This window comes from Durio zibethinus, chromosome 2 (assembly GCF_047325235.1).
Source record: "Durio zibethinus cultivar Kanyao isolate XHJ-2024 chromosome 2, ASM4732523v1, whole genome shotgun sequence".
NCBI classification, from domain to species: domain Eukaryota; kingdom Viridiplantae; phylum Streptophyta; class Magnoliopsida; order Malvales; family Malvaceae; genus Durio; species Durio zibethinus.
Genome location: NC_143163.1, coordinates 30,908,947 through 30,927,265, shown reverse-complemented (window position 1 = coordinate 30,927,265; position 18,319 = coordinate 30,908,947). Strand labels below are relative to the sequence as shown.

The 18,319-nt window shown below is 31.1% G+C and overlaps 1 protein-coding gene across 3 annotated transcripts; it reads left to right on the top strand.

The window, feature by feature from the left end:
• Window positions 1-10,832: 10,832 nt before the first annotated feature.
• LOC111317822 (TORTIFOLIA1-like protein 4) lies at window positions 10,833-14,702 on the top strand. Of its 3 annotated transcripts, XM_022920282.2 has the most exons (6): window positions 10,878-11,830; window positions 11,965-12,073; window positions 12,348-12,928; window positions 13,568-13,766; window positions 13,872-14,085; window positions 14,263-14,702. In XM_022920282.2, the coding sequence occupies exons 1-6, from the start codon at window positions 11,018-11,020 to the stop codon at window positions 14,273-14,275; spliced, it is 1,929 nt and encodes a 642-aa protein (XP_022776017.2). In that variant the 5' UTR covers window positions 10,878-11,017; the 3' UTR covers window positions 14,276-14,702. The 3 variants fall into 3 exon arrangements, with proteins under 3 accessions (XP_022776016.2, XP_022776017.2, XP_089607469.1); XM_022920281.2 differs by having other exon boundaries at window positions 10,833-11,830; window positions 13,568-14,085; XM_089751343.1 differs by lacking the exon at window positions 14,263-14,702 and having other exon boundaries at window positions 13,568-14,089.
• The last annotated feature ends 3,617 nt before the right edge of the window (window positions 14,703-18,319 follow it).

Below are 18,319 nucleotides of genomic sequence, written 5' to 3'. Positions count from 1 at the left end.
CCTGAAAAATATTTTTTAAGCTGTGGCCCATATTATTATTTAATTATAAAAATATATTTTATTAATTTTATTTTTAGAATATATTTCAAAATATTAATTTTTAAAAAATTTTAATATTAAAAATAATCTGGTCTGCTCGAATCTAACGAGGCAAACCCTGAGTATGAGATTTTTAAATGTTCAATCAAACCAGATTCAATTTGAGCGACTCATATACAAATCTAATTTACTTTTTTTTGGCAAAAAGAAAAAAATGTTTAATTTATCTGCAAATGTGGCCGTTGTTGGATTTGGAATTGAATGTGCACGTGGGAAGTGGGAACGGGAAGTAATGGGCTGAGCCAATCCTGACTTAGTGGCTCATCCCAAAAAACTTATGACCAGTACACAAAGTGAAGCGAGGCCCAATTATTAACAAGGATGCAAAGTATGAGCCCAAGAGTTGCTTAACTGCTAGGCTGCCACTTAGGCTACGATTAGTTCATCCCCCACTAATTCCATAATAATTCATGAGTTTAGTTCATGAAAGGCTTATTTCATGGAACACCCATTACATTACACCCTTTTTATTTCCCAAAATCTTTGCATAGCTATTCAGAGCTCTTCTTCTTAATAGAATTATTATAGTTTACATACCTAATTTACCCTTGTTCACATACATATTTTTTGAAATTTCAAACTTGTTCAAAGGTGAAGAGTGAGAACCAAGCATACCTCTAGAAGATTGGTGGGCCAAGTTAATCTACTTTGGTTTGACATATATTGATGCCCGTAGCAATGATGATGGGTTTCTTAGACTGGACCATTTTCTATCAAGACCAGACGATCACAAGTGGTTTTTATAGATTGTTATTATGGATTATTATTATTTCTCTCCGGGGGTTGTGCCCGCGGATCGGCATACATCCAGTGGAAATGGGATCTGACGCCTATATCCAGTGGCGAGTGGGATACCAAAAGTGGAACGAAATAGATTACTGATTCAAGTGGATCCGCATCAAAATATTTAAGGAAACCAAAAAGCTACAGCATGTGGATCTTACTTTCAATTTTGCTAGTGATCTATATCAGCTCCCCAGAATGAAACAGCTTCAACTGTTTGGCTCACAAGAATGTGGAAATAGCATAATTTTCTCAATCATGTAAATACGCATTTCAACTTGAATTTGATCATTAATTCTAGGTATGAAATCAAGGTCATATATAGAGTAATTTTCTTTCAATGTTTTGATTTTCGAGTTTTACCTTTATTTTTCCGTCACCTTCCCTTATATTTCAAGGTTGGCTTCCATCATTTCCTCCATCATCTTCCACTTCTTCAACACTCTTCTTCTTAAATTAAAAAAGAAAAAAAGCAAGAATTTTATTGTCGTTTTTTTCCTTGATAATAAGCAGAATTACATTAAAAAAAATCAAAATTGTACATCACAATCAACAATTCTCGGCAACTGTAGTAGACTTGTCATTTGTGAACACAGTCATCTTAACTGTTCCAAGGATGAAATGGTATTCTATTTTAGGTGATTAATGAATGCATCATCATCATCAAATGAAGTTGTTTTCACTATTTTTTTCTTTTTCAATCTAATTTGTCAGCACTACAACAACATCAAAGGCAGAATAAGAGAGTGATAAAAGGTCTCAATCACCATATCTTCATTAGTTAGTAAGTTCCCTTTGCTTACCTAAAATCACCAACTTTTAATAGAAAGAAAAGCATCTTATTGTTCAATTATAGCATTCTGCCTTTTCTTTGACTGCAATCTTTCTCATAAATAATCTATCTAAGATCAATTATTAACATCCATGCTTTGAGTTTTACACCAACTCAACCCATTTCTTTAATAGTTTTAAAAATATCAACTTACAAAACAAATATAAAACTATGCATAAAAACAACTTACCTCTATCGTGCCAGCGCTTTTAAGCTTATACGATTGACAATGAAAAGCATAAAGCTAACTACCATGAAACAGGGCAGAGTCGCCCCTTAACACTGACGGACCCGCCACCAATTTCTGCTGCTCTTCAAATTCTAAAACATGTTCGTCTTAATTTTAATTGTTAATCAATAATTTTCAGTTTCTTCATATAATTAAGTTTCATTTTGGTACGCTTTCATGTTTTAGGCGTATTTCTATCTGGACACCAATGTGACTTTAGTTCCTGTCTATCTAGATTCTTGGAATAGAAAAATATTTTTCTATCCTCAATTTTGGAATAGCCGAGAAGCAATGACTGTTGGGATTTATTTTAAGTGTGATTATATGAATCAATTAAATTAAATTTTAAGTTCAAGATTGATTGATGGTAAGCAGAAGATAATGAGTTTGAAACCTAGGAAAATGGATTAGTGCTAAGCGGAGGAATTTGGTTTGGGCTCTGTTAGAGGCAAGTCAAAGTCAAATGAATCTTTAATTAAAAAGAGCAAAATCTTAGGAACAGGCAGGGCTTCAGAAATGTGGTTCTAATTCTTGTTCATTACTGAATTATGTACCTACAAATTTAACATGTTCCTCATCATCAAAATGGAATAAAGAAAGGGCATTGGCAAATGGCTATTACTGGCCCATGTCATGTGAAGCTGCATTCCTTGAAACCAATGACTTGTGGATAAAGAGGCTTTCTCTCTCAGACGAGGTGGGAAGGGGGACAATGACAAGTACACATTCCCTAATCGAGTCAATGACATAATTTTGTCCTTTTTAGATCAGCCATAACTTTCAAATTTCGATTAAATACACTAATTCGAACCTAGCTGCATTAGCTTCTCATATGAGCAATTGCTTTGAACTAATAATAATTTAAAAGAAACAATTTGCAAGCCTAATTTCTTCTCTGAAATGCTACCAACTGGTTTATTTGACAGATAAATGAGTATGAACTTTCTTCTAAAACATCTGCAATTGCTCATATACTAACATGTTCAGTCACCAAATCACCTACCACCTTGTTTCATGAAACATGAAGGTTCCCTTTGTTTTTCATGTATTCATTATCACCTTTTTTTTTTCCAAAGAGAGGACTGAACTCAATTTTTTGAGTAAAAGATACATATACTGATCTTAATTTAAACCATATGCTCAAGTGTGTTTTCATGTCTTCGTCTAATCAAGATGGAAATGTGAGATCCAATAACATTGATATTGACAGGGAAAGAGAGCTGCCAATGGGTCAAACAAGGACTCAGAAAATCATTTCAGAAAACCGACATAAGAGGGATTGTCAAGTGGTGTAGTGGTGGCCAATGAGAGAATGTTTTTGTGGGATGCCCCTATAATTTAATAACCTCTGTCACACGAAAATAAATAAAAATAAAAATAAAGAAAACCCATATCGGACTTGACTTTTCTTCTTCCCCAGCCAGCAGTGGAGATACATGTGAAAGTGTCTCCTAAGCAGGAAAATACACATGGAGGACATACAAGAATAATGAAGAAAATTCGATGGTTTTGGTCACAATTTTGAACTTCCCATGTGAAAGGCGTAGCAGCTAGCAATTCAAGGACAAGCTTCTTTGATGAGTTCGACTCTTAGTCAAACAACACAGAGATGGAACATTGGCCATTTGGCCCCATATAAGCCAATTGCCCATGGCATCCACCACCACCCACATTTGCGATTTAACTCTTATTAACGTCTCCCTGTCCTTGTCATTCCTCGGTAGCAATTCAGTCTGGCAAAGCCGTCTGTCAATTAATGATTGAGCTGCAGTGTAAATTAAGATCCCATCAGTTCACAATTTCCTGGCAATTACAAGGATATCACAATTTTCCTCTACAATCTCCTCTACAGTTTTTTATGAACAAGGTTGTAGTCCGGATAATAAAAGAGATTATAATTATTAAGATTTAACTAAATATGTTAGTTCTTAAACCTAAGGAATCAAATTTGTTTGGCCTCTAAGTACATTTTTTTTTTTTTATAATTTACCCATTGAAAATTTAATGTTTGAAAATTTGACATAAGATTTTTTGTTTTCTAAATCCAAAATTAAGCCAAAATAAGAAATCAGGATTTGCTATTTCAGTATGTTGTAGTTTGTTGAGAAAAGATCTTGTGAAACCACCATATAAAAATGTAAGAATTCTGTTATCCAAAAACAAGATAATTTCTCTTGGTTATTTAATAGCATTTTTCCTAATATTTCGGAAAGATGGACAGGATTTTTGGTAGGTAGGCAGTTAAGATTTTAGAATTTTGCAACTAAGTAGTTTGTTGAACATTTCCCTTGCCCTACATTTGTCAAATCCCAAAGGTATATTAAAATGTCAATAAGATTTTACATAATCTTTTTTCCCAAACTTTTAGATAAAAAAAGACTCAGATTTTGCTCAATAATTCAGCTGTTGAATTCAGTACTCCTCACTCATTTAAACTATTCTTTCATTGCCACTTAAATCAACAAGAGAAAATGCAATGGATGCTGCATGCAAAATTCTATTAGCTTCTTTTGTTTTTTTCCCCTCCTTTTTGTCCCCTCAAGGTATATTAAAATTTGTCATAACAATTTGGTTGTGATTGTTATCACCCTTATTATTATTATTATCTTCCCTTAGTCTTTGTTTATTTTGTTAAATTATAATTATAAATTCAAGGTATTAAATTTGATAAATCAAAACTTTGTTTTGTTTGATAGATGTTTTTATTTTTTATTTTTTAAAAAAATGAATGAAAAGACAAAACATCAAAAAACAAATAGTAAAAGTAAAAAGTAAAAATATATACCAAATAAAGCCTAAATGAATAAATAATTTTAAATATCATTTTAAATAATTTTAATTAACAAATTACTATAAACACTTTTAACCCTATTCTTCATTTGATGTATGGAACAAAACAAGTTCTTTTCTTTTCATTTTTTATAATTAAAACCATAAGAAATTAAAATTAAAATTAAAATTTCAATATTTTATCAATAAAAATTACAAGTATAATGTAGAGTATTTTTCTTTTAACATGTTACCTATCTCACTTTTATGAATAAAACATTGAGATTAACTTTTTCACTATGCTAAGGATTAACCAAATTTCCTTAATACCAGATGGTTGAGGGGCCAATCACCATTGGGATTCTATTTGACAACATGGGTCCGACGCGATTGAGTTGATTCTGGCCACTCTAGCCACAGTTGTTGCTAGACCCTTCAGGCTCTGTGGAAAATCCATTCGCCCACCCTCGTTATACTCCTTATTCTCCATTTTTTTTTACCCTCTGGTCTTAAAAAAAAAATCGAACTCCTTACTATAGCCTTTGCTTTTGTTTTTTTCATTATTTTTTATTTTTATTAAATGTTTTTCAAATAATTTGTTATAATTATTTTTTTTATAAAAGAAGATTTCATTAAAAATCAATGAACTTTACTATTAACAATAAAATTGGGCAAGAAACCTTCCCAAACTTGATGGTGATCATCCTGACACTCGACTTTGCCAACCTATCTGCTAACACAATGGACAAAGTGACATTCTCCTTAATATCCTGAATCATCCCTCCTCCATCGCACAAAAAAGTCAAGCCTACGAATCTAAGCAATGGCTATGGAGGAATGATTTTCTTGTCGACACCTTTTTCGATCACTGCATATAATTTTGAGTTTAAAGCATTATTATGTTTTCCGGTAATAGGCCACTTTTTCCAATGCATCATAATTTGTCAGAAATTAAGTAATTGACGTTAATTATGCGTGGTGAATTCAACAGTAATTCTTCATTTTCATGACAACTTATTAGGGAAACTTAGAGTTCAATTATGTGTGGTAACGAAACAACTTAAATCGAGACTGTCCCAAAAGTTAATTTAGAAGTTCTATTGTTTTCTTTGCCTTTCTTTTTGGGTGGTCGAACGGTACGTATTGCACGCAAAAGTTGATATAATTACGGATTCCAGCATAATTTTAGTTTTTCTTCCTCGGAAAAGACAAAAGAAAAAAGAAAGGGAAAAGATAGATTAGAGTCTACTATACAGGATTGGCAACCCAAATCGATCAGTTTCGACTTAATTTAATCTCATAAAATTGATTTTTATTTTTAAAAATCAAGTTTCAGATTATGTTAGACTCTAATTTTAAGTAAATATGATCAAACCTAACTTAATATTATATAAAAAATTAAATTTTTAATTATTTATTTATATATATTTATATAATTATATATTTAAATATTTATATTTAAAAAATAATATTTTATATTTTAAAAAATAATATTTTATTAATTTTGAGTTCGATCGGATCAAATACGATTTATATAGTATCGGATCGAATTGAGTTCAAGTATAAAAAAAAAAAAAATCGAGTAAAATCAAATTCGAATTTGATGAATATAAAATCAGGTCGGATTCGAGGCTAGCAAAAATTGACTCTGACCTTATCTGTTGCCAACTCTACCACTATAGTGTTCATCCTATTGGATTAAAAATATTCAAGAGTTTTTGTGAGTAGGTCATATATTTTTCGATATACTTAAAAATATAATGTTTTTTGTTATCAAAATCTTATAAGTAAATTTAATAATTTAAAATATAACTAAAAAAAAAAATAATGATATAATTTAAAATTTTAACAAAAATTATATATAATTTTAATAAAATAAAAAAATATATTTTATATTTTCATATGATAAAATTATAATATATAATTTTTATTTAAAATATAATATAAATATATAAATTATCAATATTTTATATAATATAAATTTACGAATTATCAAATTTACGATAAGAAAATGTGAATTATAAATCTTTTTATTTCTTTTTAGATTGATTAGTGGCAGATTTAAATTTTTTTAAAAGATTATTTACTTATAATATATAAAAATTATTGATAAATTTATTAATTCCTGAAAATATTTTTCTTAAAAGGTTTTTATCAACTATAATGGTGTCCATAAAAAGATTTTCAAGGTTTTTAGTAAATTTTATAAAAATTTTATTATTATTATTATTATTTTGTCAATAGGGACAGAATCTTACATTAAGAGGAAGAGAAAATGTGGAGTTCAAATCTCAATCTTGATGTCTTTTTTAAAATTATTTTGATCATTAAATTAAATAATTAAAAATAAAATTTTATTATTTTTTCTCACTAAAGGTGGCTCCGAAATTAGCTGTCCGCTTCTTTCCACGGATGCATGGGGAGTAATTTTCCTTAAAGATTTTATAGTATCTTATTTTTATTTATTTCCTCCTAAACCAAAAGGAAAATTAAACTTTTTAAATTTATTTATTTTAAACCCAATGTTTCTAACATTTTTGGTACATTATAGAACTAAAATACATTGATATATGTTGCATCAAGAAATTATGGTCTAGAAATCTGATGAAGCTGTCAAGATTAATTAAAATAATAATCTTAGTTAACTTGCGTAGACTTCATTTGGATTGAAACGTTACCCAATGATTATCTGTTTGGATGATTAATTTGCAATGAAAATCAGCTTTTAGTGATAGAAAGTTTTGAATCCAGTGACTCAAAGTTCATTTGTTTTTTATTTTATTTTTTTGTCCTTGTAATTACATTGAAGAGATAATAATATTTTTATAATTTAACTTTTTTTATTTAAAAATTATAACATAATTTTGTTAATTTAATATAATAAAAATATTATTTAATATGTTATAATTATTTTTATTTATTTTATTAACAAAATTTTTATTTTCCATAAGAATAATTTAAATAATTTTATAAATTTTAAATAATTTAAAACTTATATTACACATAAATTTTAATTTAATATCTTTAATGATTATTTTTTATCATAATTTACATTACCACCAATATTATATTTACTTTTATACATATCTCATCACTAATTTTAATTTTATGGTTATAATAACTAATATAATTTTCATCACTATTTTAATTTTATCAAAACCAATTTTATTGTACTTTCAAATATATCTTCAATAATAGTATTTAAGATGAAAGTTATGTTAATGATATTAAATGGCTAAATATATATATATATATTTTCTCATTGAAACATTTTCATCAATAATAGTAGTCATTTATAACAATTTTACTTAGTTAATTATACGATTCAAATCTCATAATCTATGATTTTTTTTTATATAAAAAATTGATAACAACAGTAAAGGCCAAAAATTGCCAAACCGTTTTTTATCAAGAAATCAAACAAAGGTCACATGAATGGATCCAACTTATTTTATGTAATTTTGCCCATCCTTTAAAAAACTATTATAATTTCACCTCCAGATTTTCTGCATCTTTTTCTTCTTCTTCTTCTTCATGCTTAAATGTATCATCATTATTGCAATTGCACTTAATTCACGGGGGACGGCATCTCTAATCTTGCCTTTTTCTTTTCATTTCAATCTTTGGCTGGACAAAAAAATTGAGATATCTGCTGTTAACTGTTAATGTCCACCCAATCTTTTTACACCAACTTGAACTTGCATGGCTGGCTGAGCAGTAAGATTTGCTCGGTAGATGGATAGGGTGTTGACGTTTGACGACACCCAAACATTAGTGGGTCCCTTACCCAATTGTTTCAAACCCCCAAAATGAGTGGGCTCCCACCCTGGTTAAACTCAATTGAATCAATGAATCATGATCATCTCATCAGATTTTTTTCACCATTTTTAACAAACAGGTAGATTGATCACCGATTAGACAGACGTATGGGATGAGATTTTGTTGATTTGGAAAATCTTAGTCTCCAATTTCGTGTCGAAGGATAAAATTTTAAAATTAAAAACAAAATCGATTAAAAATAAAAATAATGAATTTTTTTGTGTTTGTATTTTTGATGTTTTCAATTAAAAATTTATTAAAGATGAAGGTTAGAAAAAAAAATACTAAAAAAAGAGTCAAAAAATAAAATCGACGAATAATACTTACATGATTTTATTTATAAATAAAAAGTAAAAAATTTTAAATAATTTTAAGTTGCTTATGATCTGTCTAAAGTTAAGATGATTTAATAAATCAAGTTGACCTAAACATTAAGTATTCATTTAAAGGATAACAAGTCTTATGAGAATTCGTTGGATAAATTGATGATAAGATCAAATTAATATAATATTATGATTATAAATCGATTTGATATATTAAATCGATAAAAAAATAAAAATATTTTTAATTATTTGTTAATAATTTTTAATAAAAAAAGATGATTAAAATATCTTTTAGATTTAAAAATATTCCTCACAAAAAATTTTTCACACCTTCCTTCTTTAACCATCTAAAAAAGAAAAAAGTTTTACTGATGAAAGATGTTTGTTAAGATTAGCAATACATAGATTTTCTGTTAAAATTATGATTGAAAGTAATAACATTTTCATCATAAAATCCAAAAGAAGAGAATTTGTAGATCCAAGTACTACTAGAGCAAGAACAAGGGTCCAAGCCAAGTTTTTATCGCAAAAAGCAACGCAAATTTGGGAAGGCAGGGCAGATTTAGTTCATTGAATATCCCCATCCTCAATCCTAGACACGTGCTTGACTGCTGAACGAGCACTTTCGACATTTCTTGTCTCCACTCTTCCCTATCTCCCCTCACATGCTCAACTTTACATTTCACACTCCGCCATTTACTTCCTCCTTTAATAACTGACAATCTCTCCCCTTTTTGTTTTTCAATTTTTTTCCATTTCATACATTGAAAATTGGAACAAAGCTACAAATAAAAATAATATAGATGCTCTCAACCTAGTGGTACATGTGCATCTCCCATTGAATTTTAATTGTAATTGGATAATACTAATCACTCTCTGCTCCCACGTGAACTTGGGTTCTAAATTAAACGGGATCTAATTATTGTTGATTTGTAGCAACGATTTTTTTAAAAAAAATTTCTAATTCAATTTCGTGACTATACTTATAATAATTGTATTAAGCCAGTGAAAAAAAAAACTTATAATAATTATAGTATAATTATTTTTATGTAAGATTTATAAAAAATATGTAAAATTTATATTTTTAGGTAGTAGATTCCAAATTATAATATTATAATAAAAAATTTTATAGATGAAATGTTTTTGTGAAAAGAAGCTACTGAATAACAAAAATGAAAGTTTTGTTTTTTTGAAAATTATGTAACGAATGTGTATTTTTATATTTTTGAAATATATTAAATGGATCTTTTAAAGTATATAAAAAGAAGTTAGTTTTATTTTAAGATATAAAAACATAAATTTCTTTAATTTTATTTTAAAATTTTTGTTAATTTATTAATTGAATGACACTTACTAATTCGTGACACCAATTTAATAAGAAATTTGAAGAGCAAATTCTTAAAAAACGAATAGAGTTAAAAATTTATAATTTGTTAAGACAACTTTTTTGGAAGACTAACTAATATGTTTTTTATGAAGATTAATTAAGGTTTTTCTATTAATGCTTTCATTTTTAGTTTTTTTACAAAATGAATATCAATCAATTAAAAAAAAACTAATATTTTTTGGCAAAGAAAAAAAAAAAAACTAATAGTAGTTTTTATCATACAATTATAGAAAAAAGAAAGGGATAAAAATCTTTCGGCCCTTGGGTATGTAAAAACTAAGAACCGCAGTGGTTATTGTTATTTTTATCTTTTTATTGTTAAAGAAGAGTTTAGGATGGAGGAATCTTTTTTCGAACGGGAAATTGCAGGAATTTAAATCTGATTTATAGACCGATTATTAAAGGGATTTGCTGGGATACACAGGAAGATATTATTTATTTTAACTAAAAAGTTTTATTGTTTCGTCTCAAAATATTGTCTCATATACTATAATGGATTCTAATAATATTTTTATATGAAATTAGAGTATTATAAGGCTATTGGCAACGAAAATTATATTTAAATAACGAATTGTTGCTGTTGTTATTTTTGTTTGACATTAACTGCTAATCCCTATCAACATTTAAAAGGCGCTGCAAACTTTCACTGCCGCCATTTCCTATAACCACCAAATGTCACCGCCAATTGTCTTCCTTTCTTTGCCTCACTAATTCAAGTTTTCAGTTCAACCCACACAATATCTAAAAAAACAAGCAAAACCTACCCATAAACAACAATGTCCTTCAAGAACCGACCACCGCCGAGTCCGCAACCGCATCCGCAGGATCTCAAACAACGCGTTATTACTTGCCTAAACAAGCTCGCCGACCGCGACACTCTCGCCCTCGCTTCCGCCGAGCTTGAATCCATCGCTCGAAATCTAACTATCGATACCATCTCTCCGTTCCTTAACTGCCTCTACAACACCGACTCTTCATCGAAGTCTCCTGTTCGGAGGCAATGTGTAAGCCTTTTAACTTTGATGTCTCATTCGCACGGTAACACTCTGTCTCCTCACCTTTCTAAGATGGTTTCCACCCTTGCCCGCCGCCTCCGCGACCCCGACTCCGCCGTTCGATCCGCCTGCGTCGAGGCATCAACTGCCATGTCATCTCACATCACGAAACCTCCGTTTTCGGTTTTGTCGAAGCCTTTGATCGAAATGCTCCTGGTGGAGCAAGACGTGAACTCCCAGATCGGAGCAGCGATGTCTTTGGCGGCGGCGATCAAGGCGGCTCCAGATCCCGAGACGGAGCAGCTTAGGAAGGTATTGCCGAAGTTAGGGAAGTTAGTAAGGAACGAAAGTTTCAAGGCGAAAGCTGCGGTTTTTGGAGTTATCGGAAGCGTCGCTAGTATTGGAGGTGCCAGAAGTAAAGGAGTTTTGGATTGGTTAGTGCCCTGCGCGGTGGAGTCTTTGAGTAGCAAAGATTGGGGAACAAGAAAGGCGGCGGCAGAGGCGTTAGGGAAAGTGGCTATGGCGGAGAAAGAGCTGGCAACGGAGTATAAAGTGGCGTGTGTGGCGGCTCTTGGAAATAAGAGGTTTGATAAGGTGCATCCGTGTGTTTCTTGACTCAGTAATTATTTAATAAATGAATTTTTTTTTCTCGAGAAGCAAAACAGAAAAAAAAAAAAAAAAAAGAAAAGGAATATTGCTACTCATTTTGATAAATTTTGTTGGTACAGGTAAAGATCGTCCGAGAAACTATGAATCGTAGTTTGGATTCATGGAAGGAAGTTCCTGGAGTTTGTGAGGAGGCCTCAGCTCTGCCTCAGTCCAAGTCATCTTCCATAGGTATAATAAAGATTGAATTTTGTTTAACTGATATTTGGAAATTAATCATGTCCAGACCCAGAAATTTGGATACTATATCGGTTTTCTTCAGTAAGGAAAAAAAATTTATACTTCTTCAATGGGAGTGCTCAATATGATTTCGAGTTTCAGTTTAAAATTGTGAAAATTTTGAGTGTTACTAGTATTGTGCTCTGTAAACATTTATGCTTAGTAACTACTGCAGCAACTGTTTGCTTTTATCATTTATGATTCTGTGCTTTGCTCGTGGAAACAGATAATGGTAGCTTTGGATGCTTCCCTTCAGTTACAAAATGTGTCAATGATATTGGTTTTGGGACTCCCCAATCAAAGAAAGTAGTCCCCATGAGCAGGTCCCCTCCATCTGATGCTTCGACCTTGCCGACTGCTAAGAAAGAGACTCCCCCGAAGAGTAATAGTAGGAATGGGAACACATTCAGTTTTGGTAGGCTGGACCGCTCAAAACCCTCTGATTGGAAGATCGAAATTGCTGAACCTAAGTCTCTGTTTTGTGGGGCCTTTGGTGATGATAATATTAAAAAGAATAACCTTGTAGTCCTGGGATCAAGAGAAATTGGGGACAACGGAAATTTTAGGCCGGAAAGGATACGTGTACCCTTTGGCAAGTTCCATGATGAAAAAGTGCTGAAATTTGATGGTTTGAGATCTGGGTCTCGAGTGGTACCTTTTCATGATGAGGAGTGCATAGATGTTGATGAAAAAAATGCAGCTCTAGAAGTTGATGAGAATCCCAAAGACATTGAGAATCTGTCTTTGATCCGTGAACAACTTGCTCAAATTGAAGACCAGCAGTCCAATCTATTAATCCTCCTCCAGGTAGTTTATCGAAGCTGAATATCCTACTTTTCTTTAAATAGTTTTTTTCAGTTCTGAACGTACCAGGTAACACTTTTCGTAATTTCTTATTATTCTCTGGAAGTTACTGGTTTGCAACTGTGTTTGACTTAGGTTTTCCAGTGAAATCCTGGGCTATGGCATTTGTAATAATGCCTAGTACTTTCTGAAATTCTTTTGCTGTCTGTTTGTGCTTACTTCTATTCTTTAGGACTTTAGCCATTCCATGGAGGATATTTCTTAGAGTATTTCTCAAGGATTGATTTACTTCTTTTTGGGAAGGAGAAGAATTATGTTTCTGATGACCAAGTTAATTTGAACTCAGTAAACACCTTGTCTACACTCAACTTCCTCAGAAGTCAGAACCTGCTTCTTTTCTTTTACCCTTTTAGAGTACTATTCGAGTTTATTTAATTTCCATAGATCATTTTAATAATTTATCAGCTTTGTTATGTAATATGCCTTGATGTATTTGTTATTAGCTCTACTCTTTGCTCTTTTTTCCCTACTATTCTGTTTGTACTTCATAAATTCAGCTTTGTATCATATCCTGCTAATGTTAAAATCATTTTTATTTGAGTTCTGACACATTTATAATGGTTGTTCTCTATTTGATTCTAGAAATTCATTGGGAGCTCCCAAAGTGGGATCAATTCTCTAGAGACTCGTGTAAATGGTCTTGAGATGGCTCTGGATGAAATATCTTATGATTTGGCTGTTTCAAGTGGAAGGATTCCAACCATGGATTCTGCAGATAACACATGTTGCAAGCTGCCTGGTGCAGAATTTCTGAATCCCAAGTTTTGGAGGAAAAATGAAGGTTGGTTCTCTACTTCAAGGTTATCTTCTTCTGGGTGCATGCTTTCTCTAAATGCTATACATAACACATCTGATAAAGATTCTGGTGGTAAAACGCATAAGCCAGCAGTCAGCCAAAGATATCGTTGTCAAGGTAGGGGTGGATTTGTTATTAACCCAGTGGCAGATGGTGGCAGTGAAATAAGAGAGAATTCAGGGTTCTCAAATAGAATATCAAAGAATACCATTCAAAATGCTGAGATGGTTCGGGTTGGCAATGCTAGTGGTCCAGATGGGACTTCATTGGTTCGTTGTACAGCAATGATGAACCTTAGCAGCAGGTAATGGAATTTCAACGTAAATTTTCTCGTACTTCTATTATTATAATTATAATTTTCTAGTCAGGTCAACAATTGCTCTTTAAATTTGCTATAGTTCATGACTGTCTAGAATGCTTTGTGTACTTGAGTCAGTTATCAAGTCAATTGTTTGATGATTTTTTTTTGTTTGTCTATCAGATCATCAGCTTAAGTTGAATGGGAGTTGGGCTGTTTGAAGAACCAGCTTAAGCTAGTACACAAGCGCCATGGACAATCAAAGCTTGGAGATGAAATGATACAATAAAGCAAGTCAAATTGTAGATCAAATTATGATGTAGAGGCGCAGTCATTTGGCTTGTTACACGAGATTGTAAGTTTTTTCCTTTTTATTTTTGTTAGTAATAATTAACCGCAGTACTAGTCTACTAGAGCAAGGCTTTGCATATACAGAGTTTTGGACAGAATCCTTGCCCCATCACTGATTTGTTTTTGCAATAGAGGTCCCCATCAATGTAAATAGACAGTCTTTATTCATCTGTTTTCGGCTTGTTATTATTAGTTCCTGTGCTTTGCATATAAATTTTCAATCTTATGCGATGTATTTTTCATCAAGGAAAGAAAGGGATACACTTGAGATATGTTTCTACGCTGTTTCTAGAAGTGTTTTTAAGTACAACTGCTTACCTCGTTAAGGTATTATGCCAAGTTATGATAGCAGGGGTTAGGCCCAAAGTCGAGCAAATTCTTTAGCTACACAATTTAATTTCATTATCTTCATAGCCTCGGCCAGATAAATCTGGCTTGGGAGGCCAAGGCCATGCATTGCCAAACATTGACTTGAGGACTCTGTCGATATTTCACAGTTCCTTTCTAGTTTCTCATGACTATGACTATGAGCGCATGGTAGAATGCATTTTTCTGTTATCAGACACAGAACACAACACTTGCTAATGCAACCGAAATGACTATACACTCTCTAATCCCACTTCTTTCAGCTTTTTTGAGCTATAGGAATAGGAGAGAGTACTATCCCATAATTTCAGTCATTTCTTATATGTATTTATTTAAGATTGATTTTTTTAGGTACAATATTTTTTTCAACTAGTGCACTGTCCGAGAGTCTTAACTTATATTTTTCACTTTTATAAGTATAAATTTTTTGTAAAATTTGAGAAAGAAATTTAAAAAAAAAAGGCATGTTTTCTTAGAAAAAAAAAAAACCAGATACTTCGTTCTTTATGTCTTTCTTGACAACTATTTTAGTAAATTCTTAAAATACATGTGATTAACTTATTTATGCATTTTGTAATATTTTTCTCTAATTCTTCTTAATTTATAATGGGATTTTAAAATTTAAATAAAAACAAAAAAAAAAAAAAAAGTCGAGAAAAAGATGATTGATAAAACAATCAAAAGTTCCTTTAATCACGAAAGGACCCAAAACTCTTTAATCCAACAAAGAGGCCCAAATTTTAAAGAAAAGTGCTTAGATCGAAAGACCCAAAAACCTTTAGCCTAATTTACCAAAACAATCCAAATATTCTTTAACATGTCCTTCAAGGCGGGTGTTGCCACGAAATTCATCTGTGGTTACTGGTTAACTTTCATAGATGGATAGATAGAAGATAGATGAGGCCTTGGTTCGTTAGTAAAACAAAATCAAAATGAGGTGACGAGAGTCATGACATAAAAATTCAGTGAAGGTGGTGTTGACTATTGAGAAGCCTTTATTAGGTTTAATGGTTGAGCAAGTTTCCTTGACTAAGTTTTGAGATGGGCTGATGGATCTGTGTCCTTTTTTGTTTCTCTTTCAGAAACAATGGGCTTACTTTTGACCCATTCCACCCCATTAAATTTTAGCCTTCTGTTTTTTTTTTTTTTTTTTTTTTTTTTTTTTTTTAATTTTAAAAAAAAATCACAATTTGAGAATAGAAATAAATACTATAAGTATTAAGATCTGGATTCAAAAAGTGATTAGATAAATTAATTGAATTAAACTTTAAGTTTATTTTAACTTTTTATTCTAAAATAATTCAATACTTGATTAACATCTATGTTGCTAACCTTTACTCGTGTTCAACTTCAATCTCAAATGCCCCCATAGCCATCTTCACCTACTTTCACTTTTACTCAATTATGTTTATTCTTTTAAAGGAAAGATAATAAGTTAAGAACCATTAATAAAAATCTAAATTATCCTTCGTTTTGATTGAATATAATAAATTTTATAAACATAACCTCATTGTTTCATATACTTATTAAAAATTACTTTTAACATTCTTTTTTGTTTTTTTTGGTTGTTTGTTTTAAGTTAATAGTTTTATTAATTATATTTTGGTTAAGGTCAAACTTAATTAAGAAAAAGGAATTGTTAAGATTGAGCTGTTGGCAGATTTTGGGTTTCTTGTATCTTTCACATGTCACATGTGTTTGTGAATTGGCAGCAGCCACCCCAAAATAAAATGCTAGAACCTCATCGCCTGCACAAATTCTATTCTAATTTCTATGTGGCTTTAGTCGGCTGGGGTTTATTTATTACATTAGTCACTCTCAAATCTAAGCGCAAGCTAGTTCAAGATGTGATTCTGGTATATGTTCCCTGTCAAATCAGCTTCTTGGCTGCCATTCTTTTAACTGCCAGACGATGGATGTTATTGGAAATGAGGAAAATAGTGTATTTATATCATTATTAATTTTTTGTTTTGTTTTTATAATATAATATATTATTCTTGTACCTGTTCTATCCTTGATCACATTGGAGATTATTATGCTCTCCAGCAAAGTCGAAAAAGATATAAATGGCATTGGATTTGTGGACCATTGGAATTTTCTTTTATGAAAGTGCTTTAAACATTCTTATAAAATTAAGCAAATAGTGAGGAAGGTGATTGAAACAACATTTCTTCTTTTGAAGTTGTCATTCGTATTAGAAGAAATGCATAATAGAAGTATAAAAATCTACATCTGACCCCAAATTCAAACATTCATCTTTAGTTAATTTATGTTAATTATGTCCAAGGCAAAGGAATCACCTAGAATTACATGTGCCAAGAGAATCCTTTTCTCTAAATGTAAGAGCAGGGGTGTCAGGTTTAATTTTCTTTTAACTAAAGTAGCAATTTCTTCCTTAGAATTAGATGACCATACCAAAATGCTTTCAAAAATTGTGGGAAATCGTTCTCTCACGACCAATCATTTGTTCCATGAATTCATTTCTTTGTGACGAGTTTTGTAAGTGCATATCTCTTATAGGTTTCCTACGTGTGGGCGGGGTGAAGCAAGAACATAAAGTGAAAATAAAATTAAAGGGTAAGCAAAGCATATTTCTTTAACCTTGAGAATTAAGATTTCAATTGTTTCGACCAGAAGTGGCATCAATAGATGTAAAAACAGCCAGCCAATTATGATGGAACTTGAGCCACCCACTCTTCAAGCGAACATATGCCATGTTCACATTTCAAGAGAACACTTTTATCTTTAGACTACCTAATAATAATAATAATAATAATTTCATTTTTTTCTTGTATATTGTTAATCGAATTAAAGAATATATGCCCATTTAATTTTAACTCTCCAATAATTTTAACTAGTTCCCAAATTTCTTTGATTTTCTCTTTTATAAAAAGTAAAATTATCATAATCTATAGTTTCATTGATTGAAGTTTGCAATGCGCCGAGCACCCTCTTGCATTGGCACAACGTTACGGTCTTAATTCTTCTTTCATCGATCATCAAGAACAACAGTTATAGAAAGCCGAATGACAAAATTCCATCCCTTTCTCAAACATATATAAATAAACCAACAAATAAAAATGTTTGAGGGAAACCATTAAGTACATATAGTTTAAAGAAAATTTTATTGGATTTCATCACATAGTCACAATGTATTTTAAATTTTAATTTTAATATCGTTTAAAAAACTTTAGTTGAAGGCCTCAATTACAACATTTCTGACATTGACAAAATAAAGAAAGGCCTGCTTTATGTGAATTGGGGGGGGAGGGGAGGATAATTCTCTGTTATTACATCCCGAACTGTAGTAAGAAAAAAAAAAGTTAATTAATGAAGGTACAACATACGACATGATTAAAGACAATAATTTTGTTTTGATTATGCTGAGTGGCAAGGGATGGGGAGATTTTCCAACAAAATTTGTTTGATCGATAGACGTTGTAAGAGGTTAAAGCCCGATCTGTAATGAATGGGAATTTTTCACTTGTGTTCCACACGGCTGGAGTTTTTTCTATCCTATGTT

Bases quoted from the DNA above. Each gene is read 5' to 3' on its own strand.
- LOC111317822 (XM_022920281.2), top strand. From the start codon at position 11,018: ATGTCCTTCAAGAACCGACCACCGCCGAGTCCGCAACCGCATCCGCAG. The intron at 11,831-11,964 runs GTGCATCCGTGT...TTGTTGGTACAG, and splicing joins GAAATAAGAGGTTTGATAAG to GTAAAGATCGTCCGAGAAAC. The intron at 12,074-12,347 runs GTATAATAAAGA...TCGTGGAAACAG, and splicing joins GTCCAAGTCATCTTCCATAG to ATAATGGTAGCTTTGGATGC.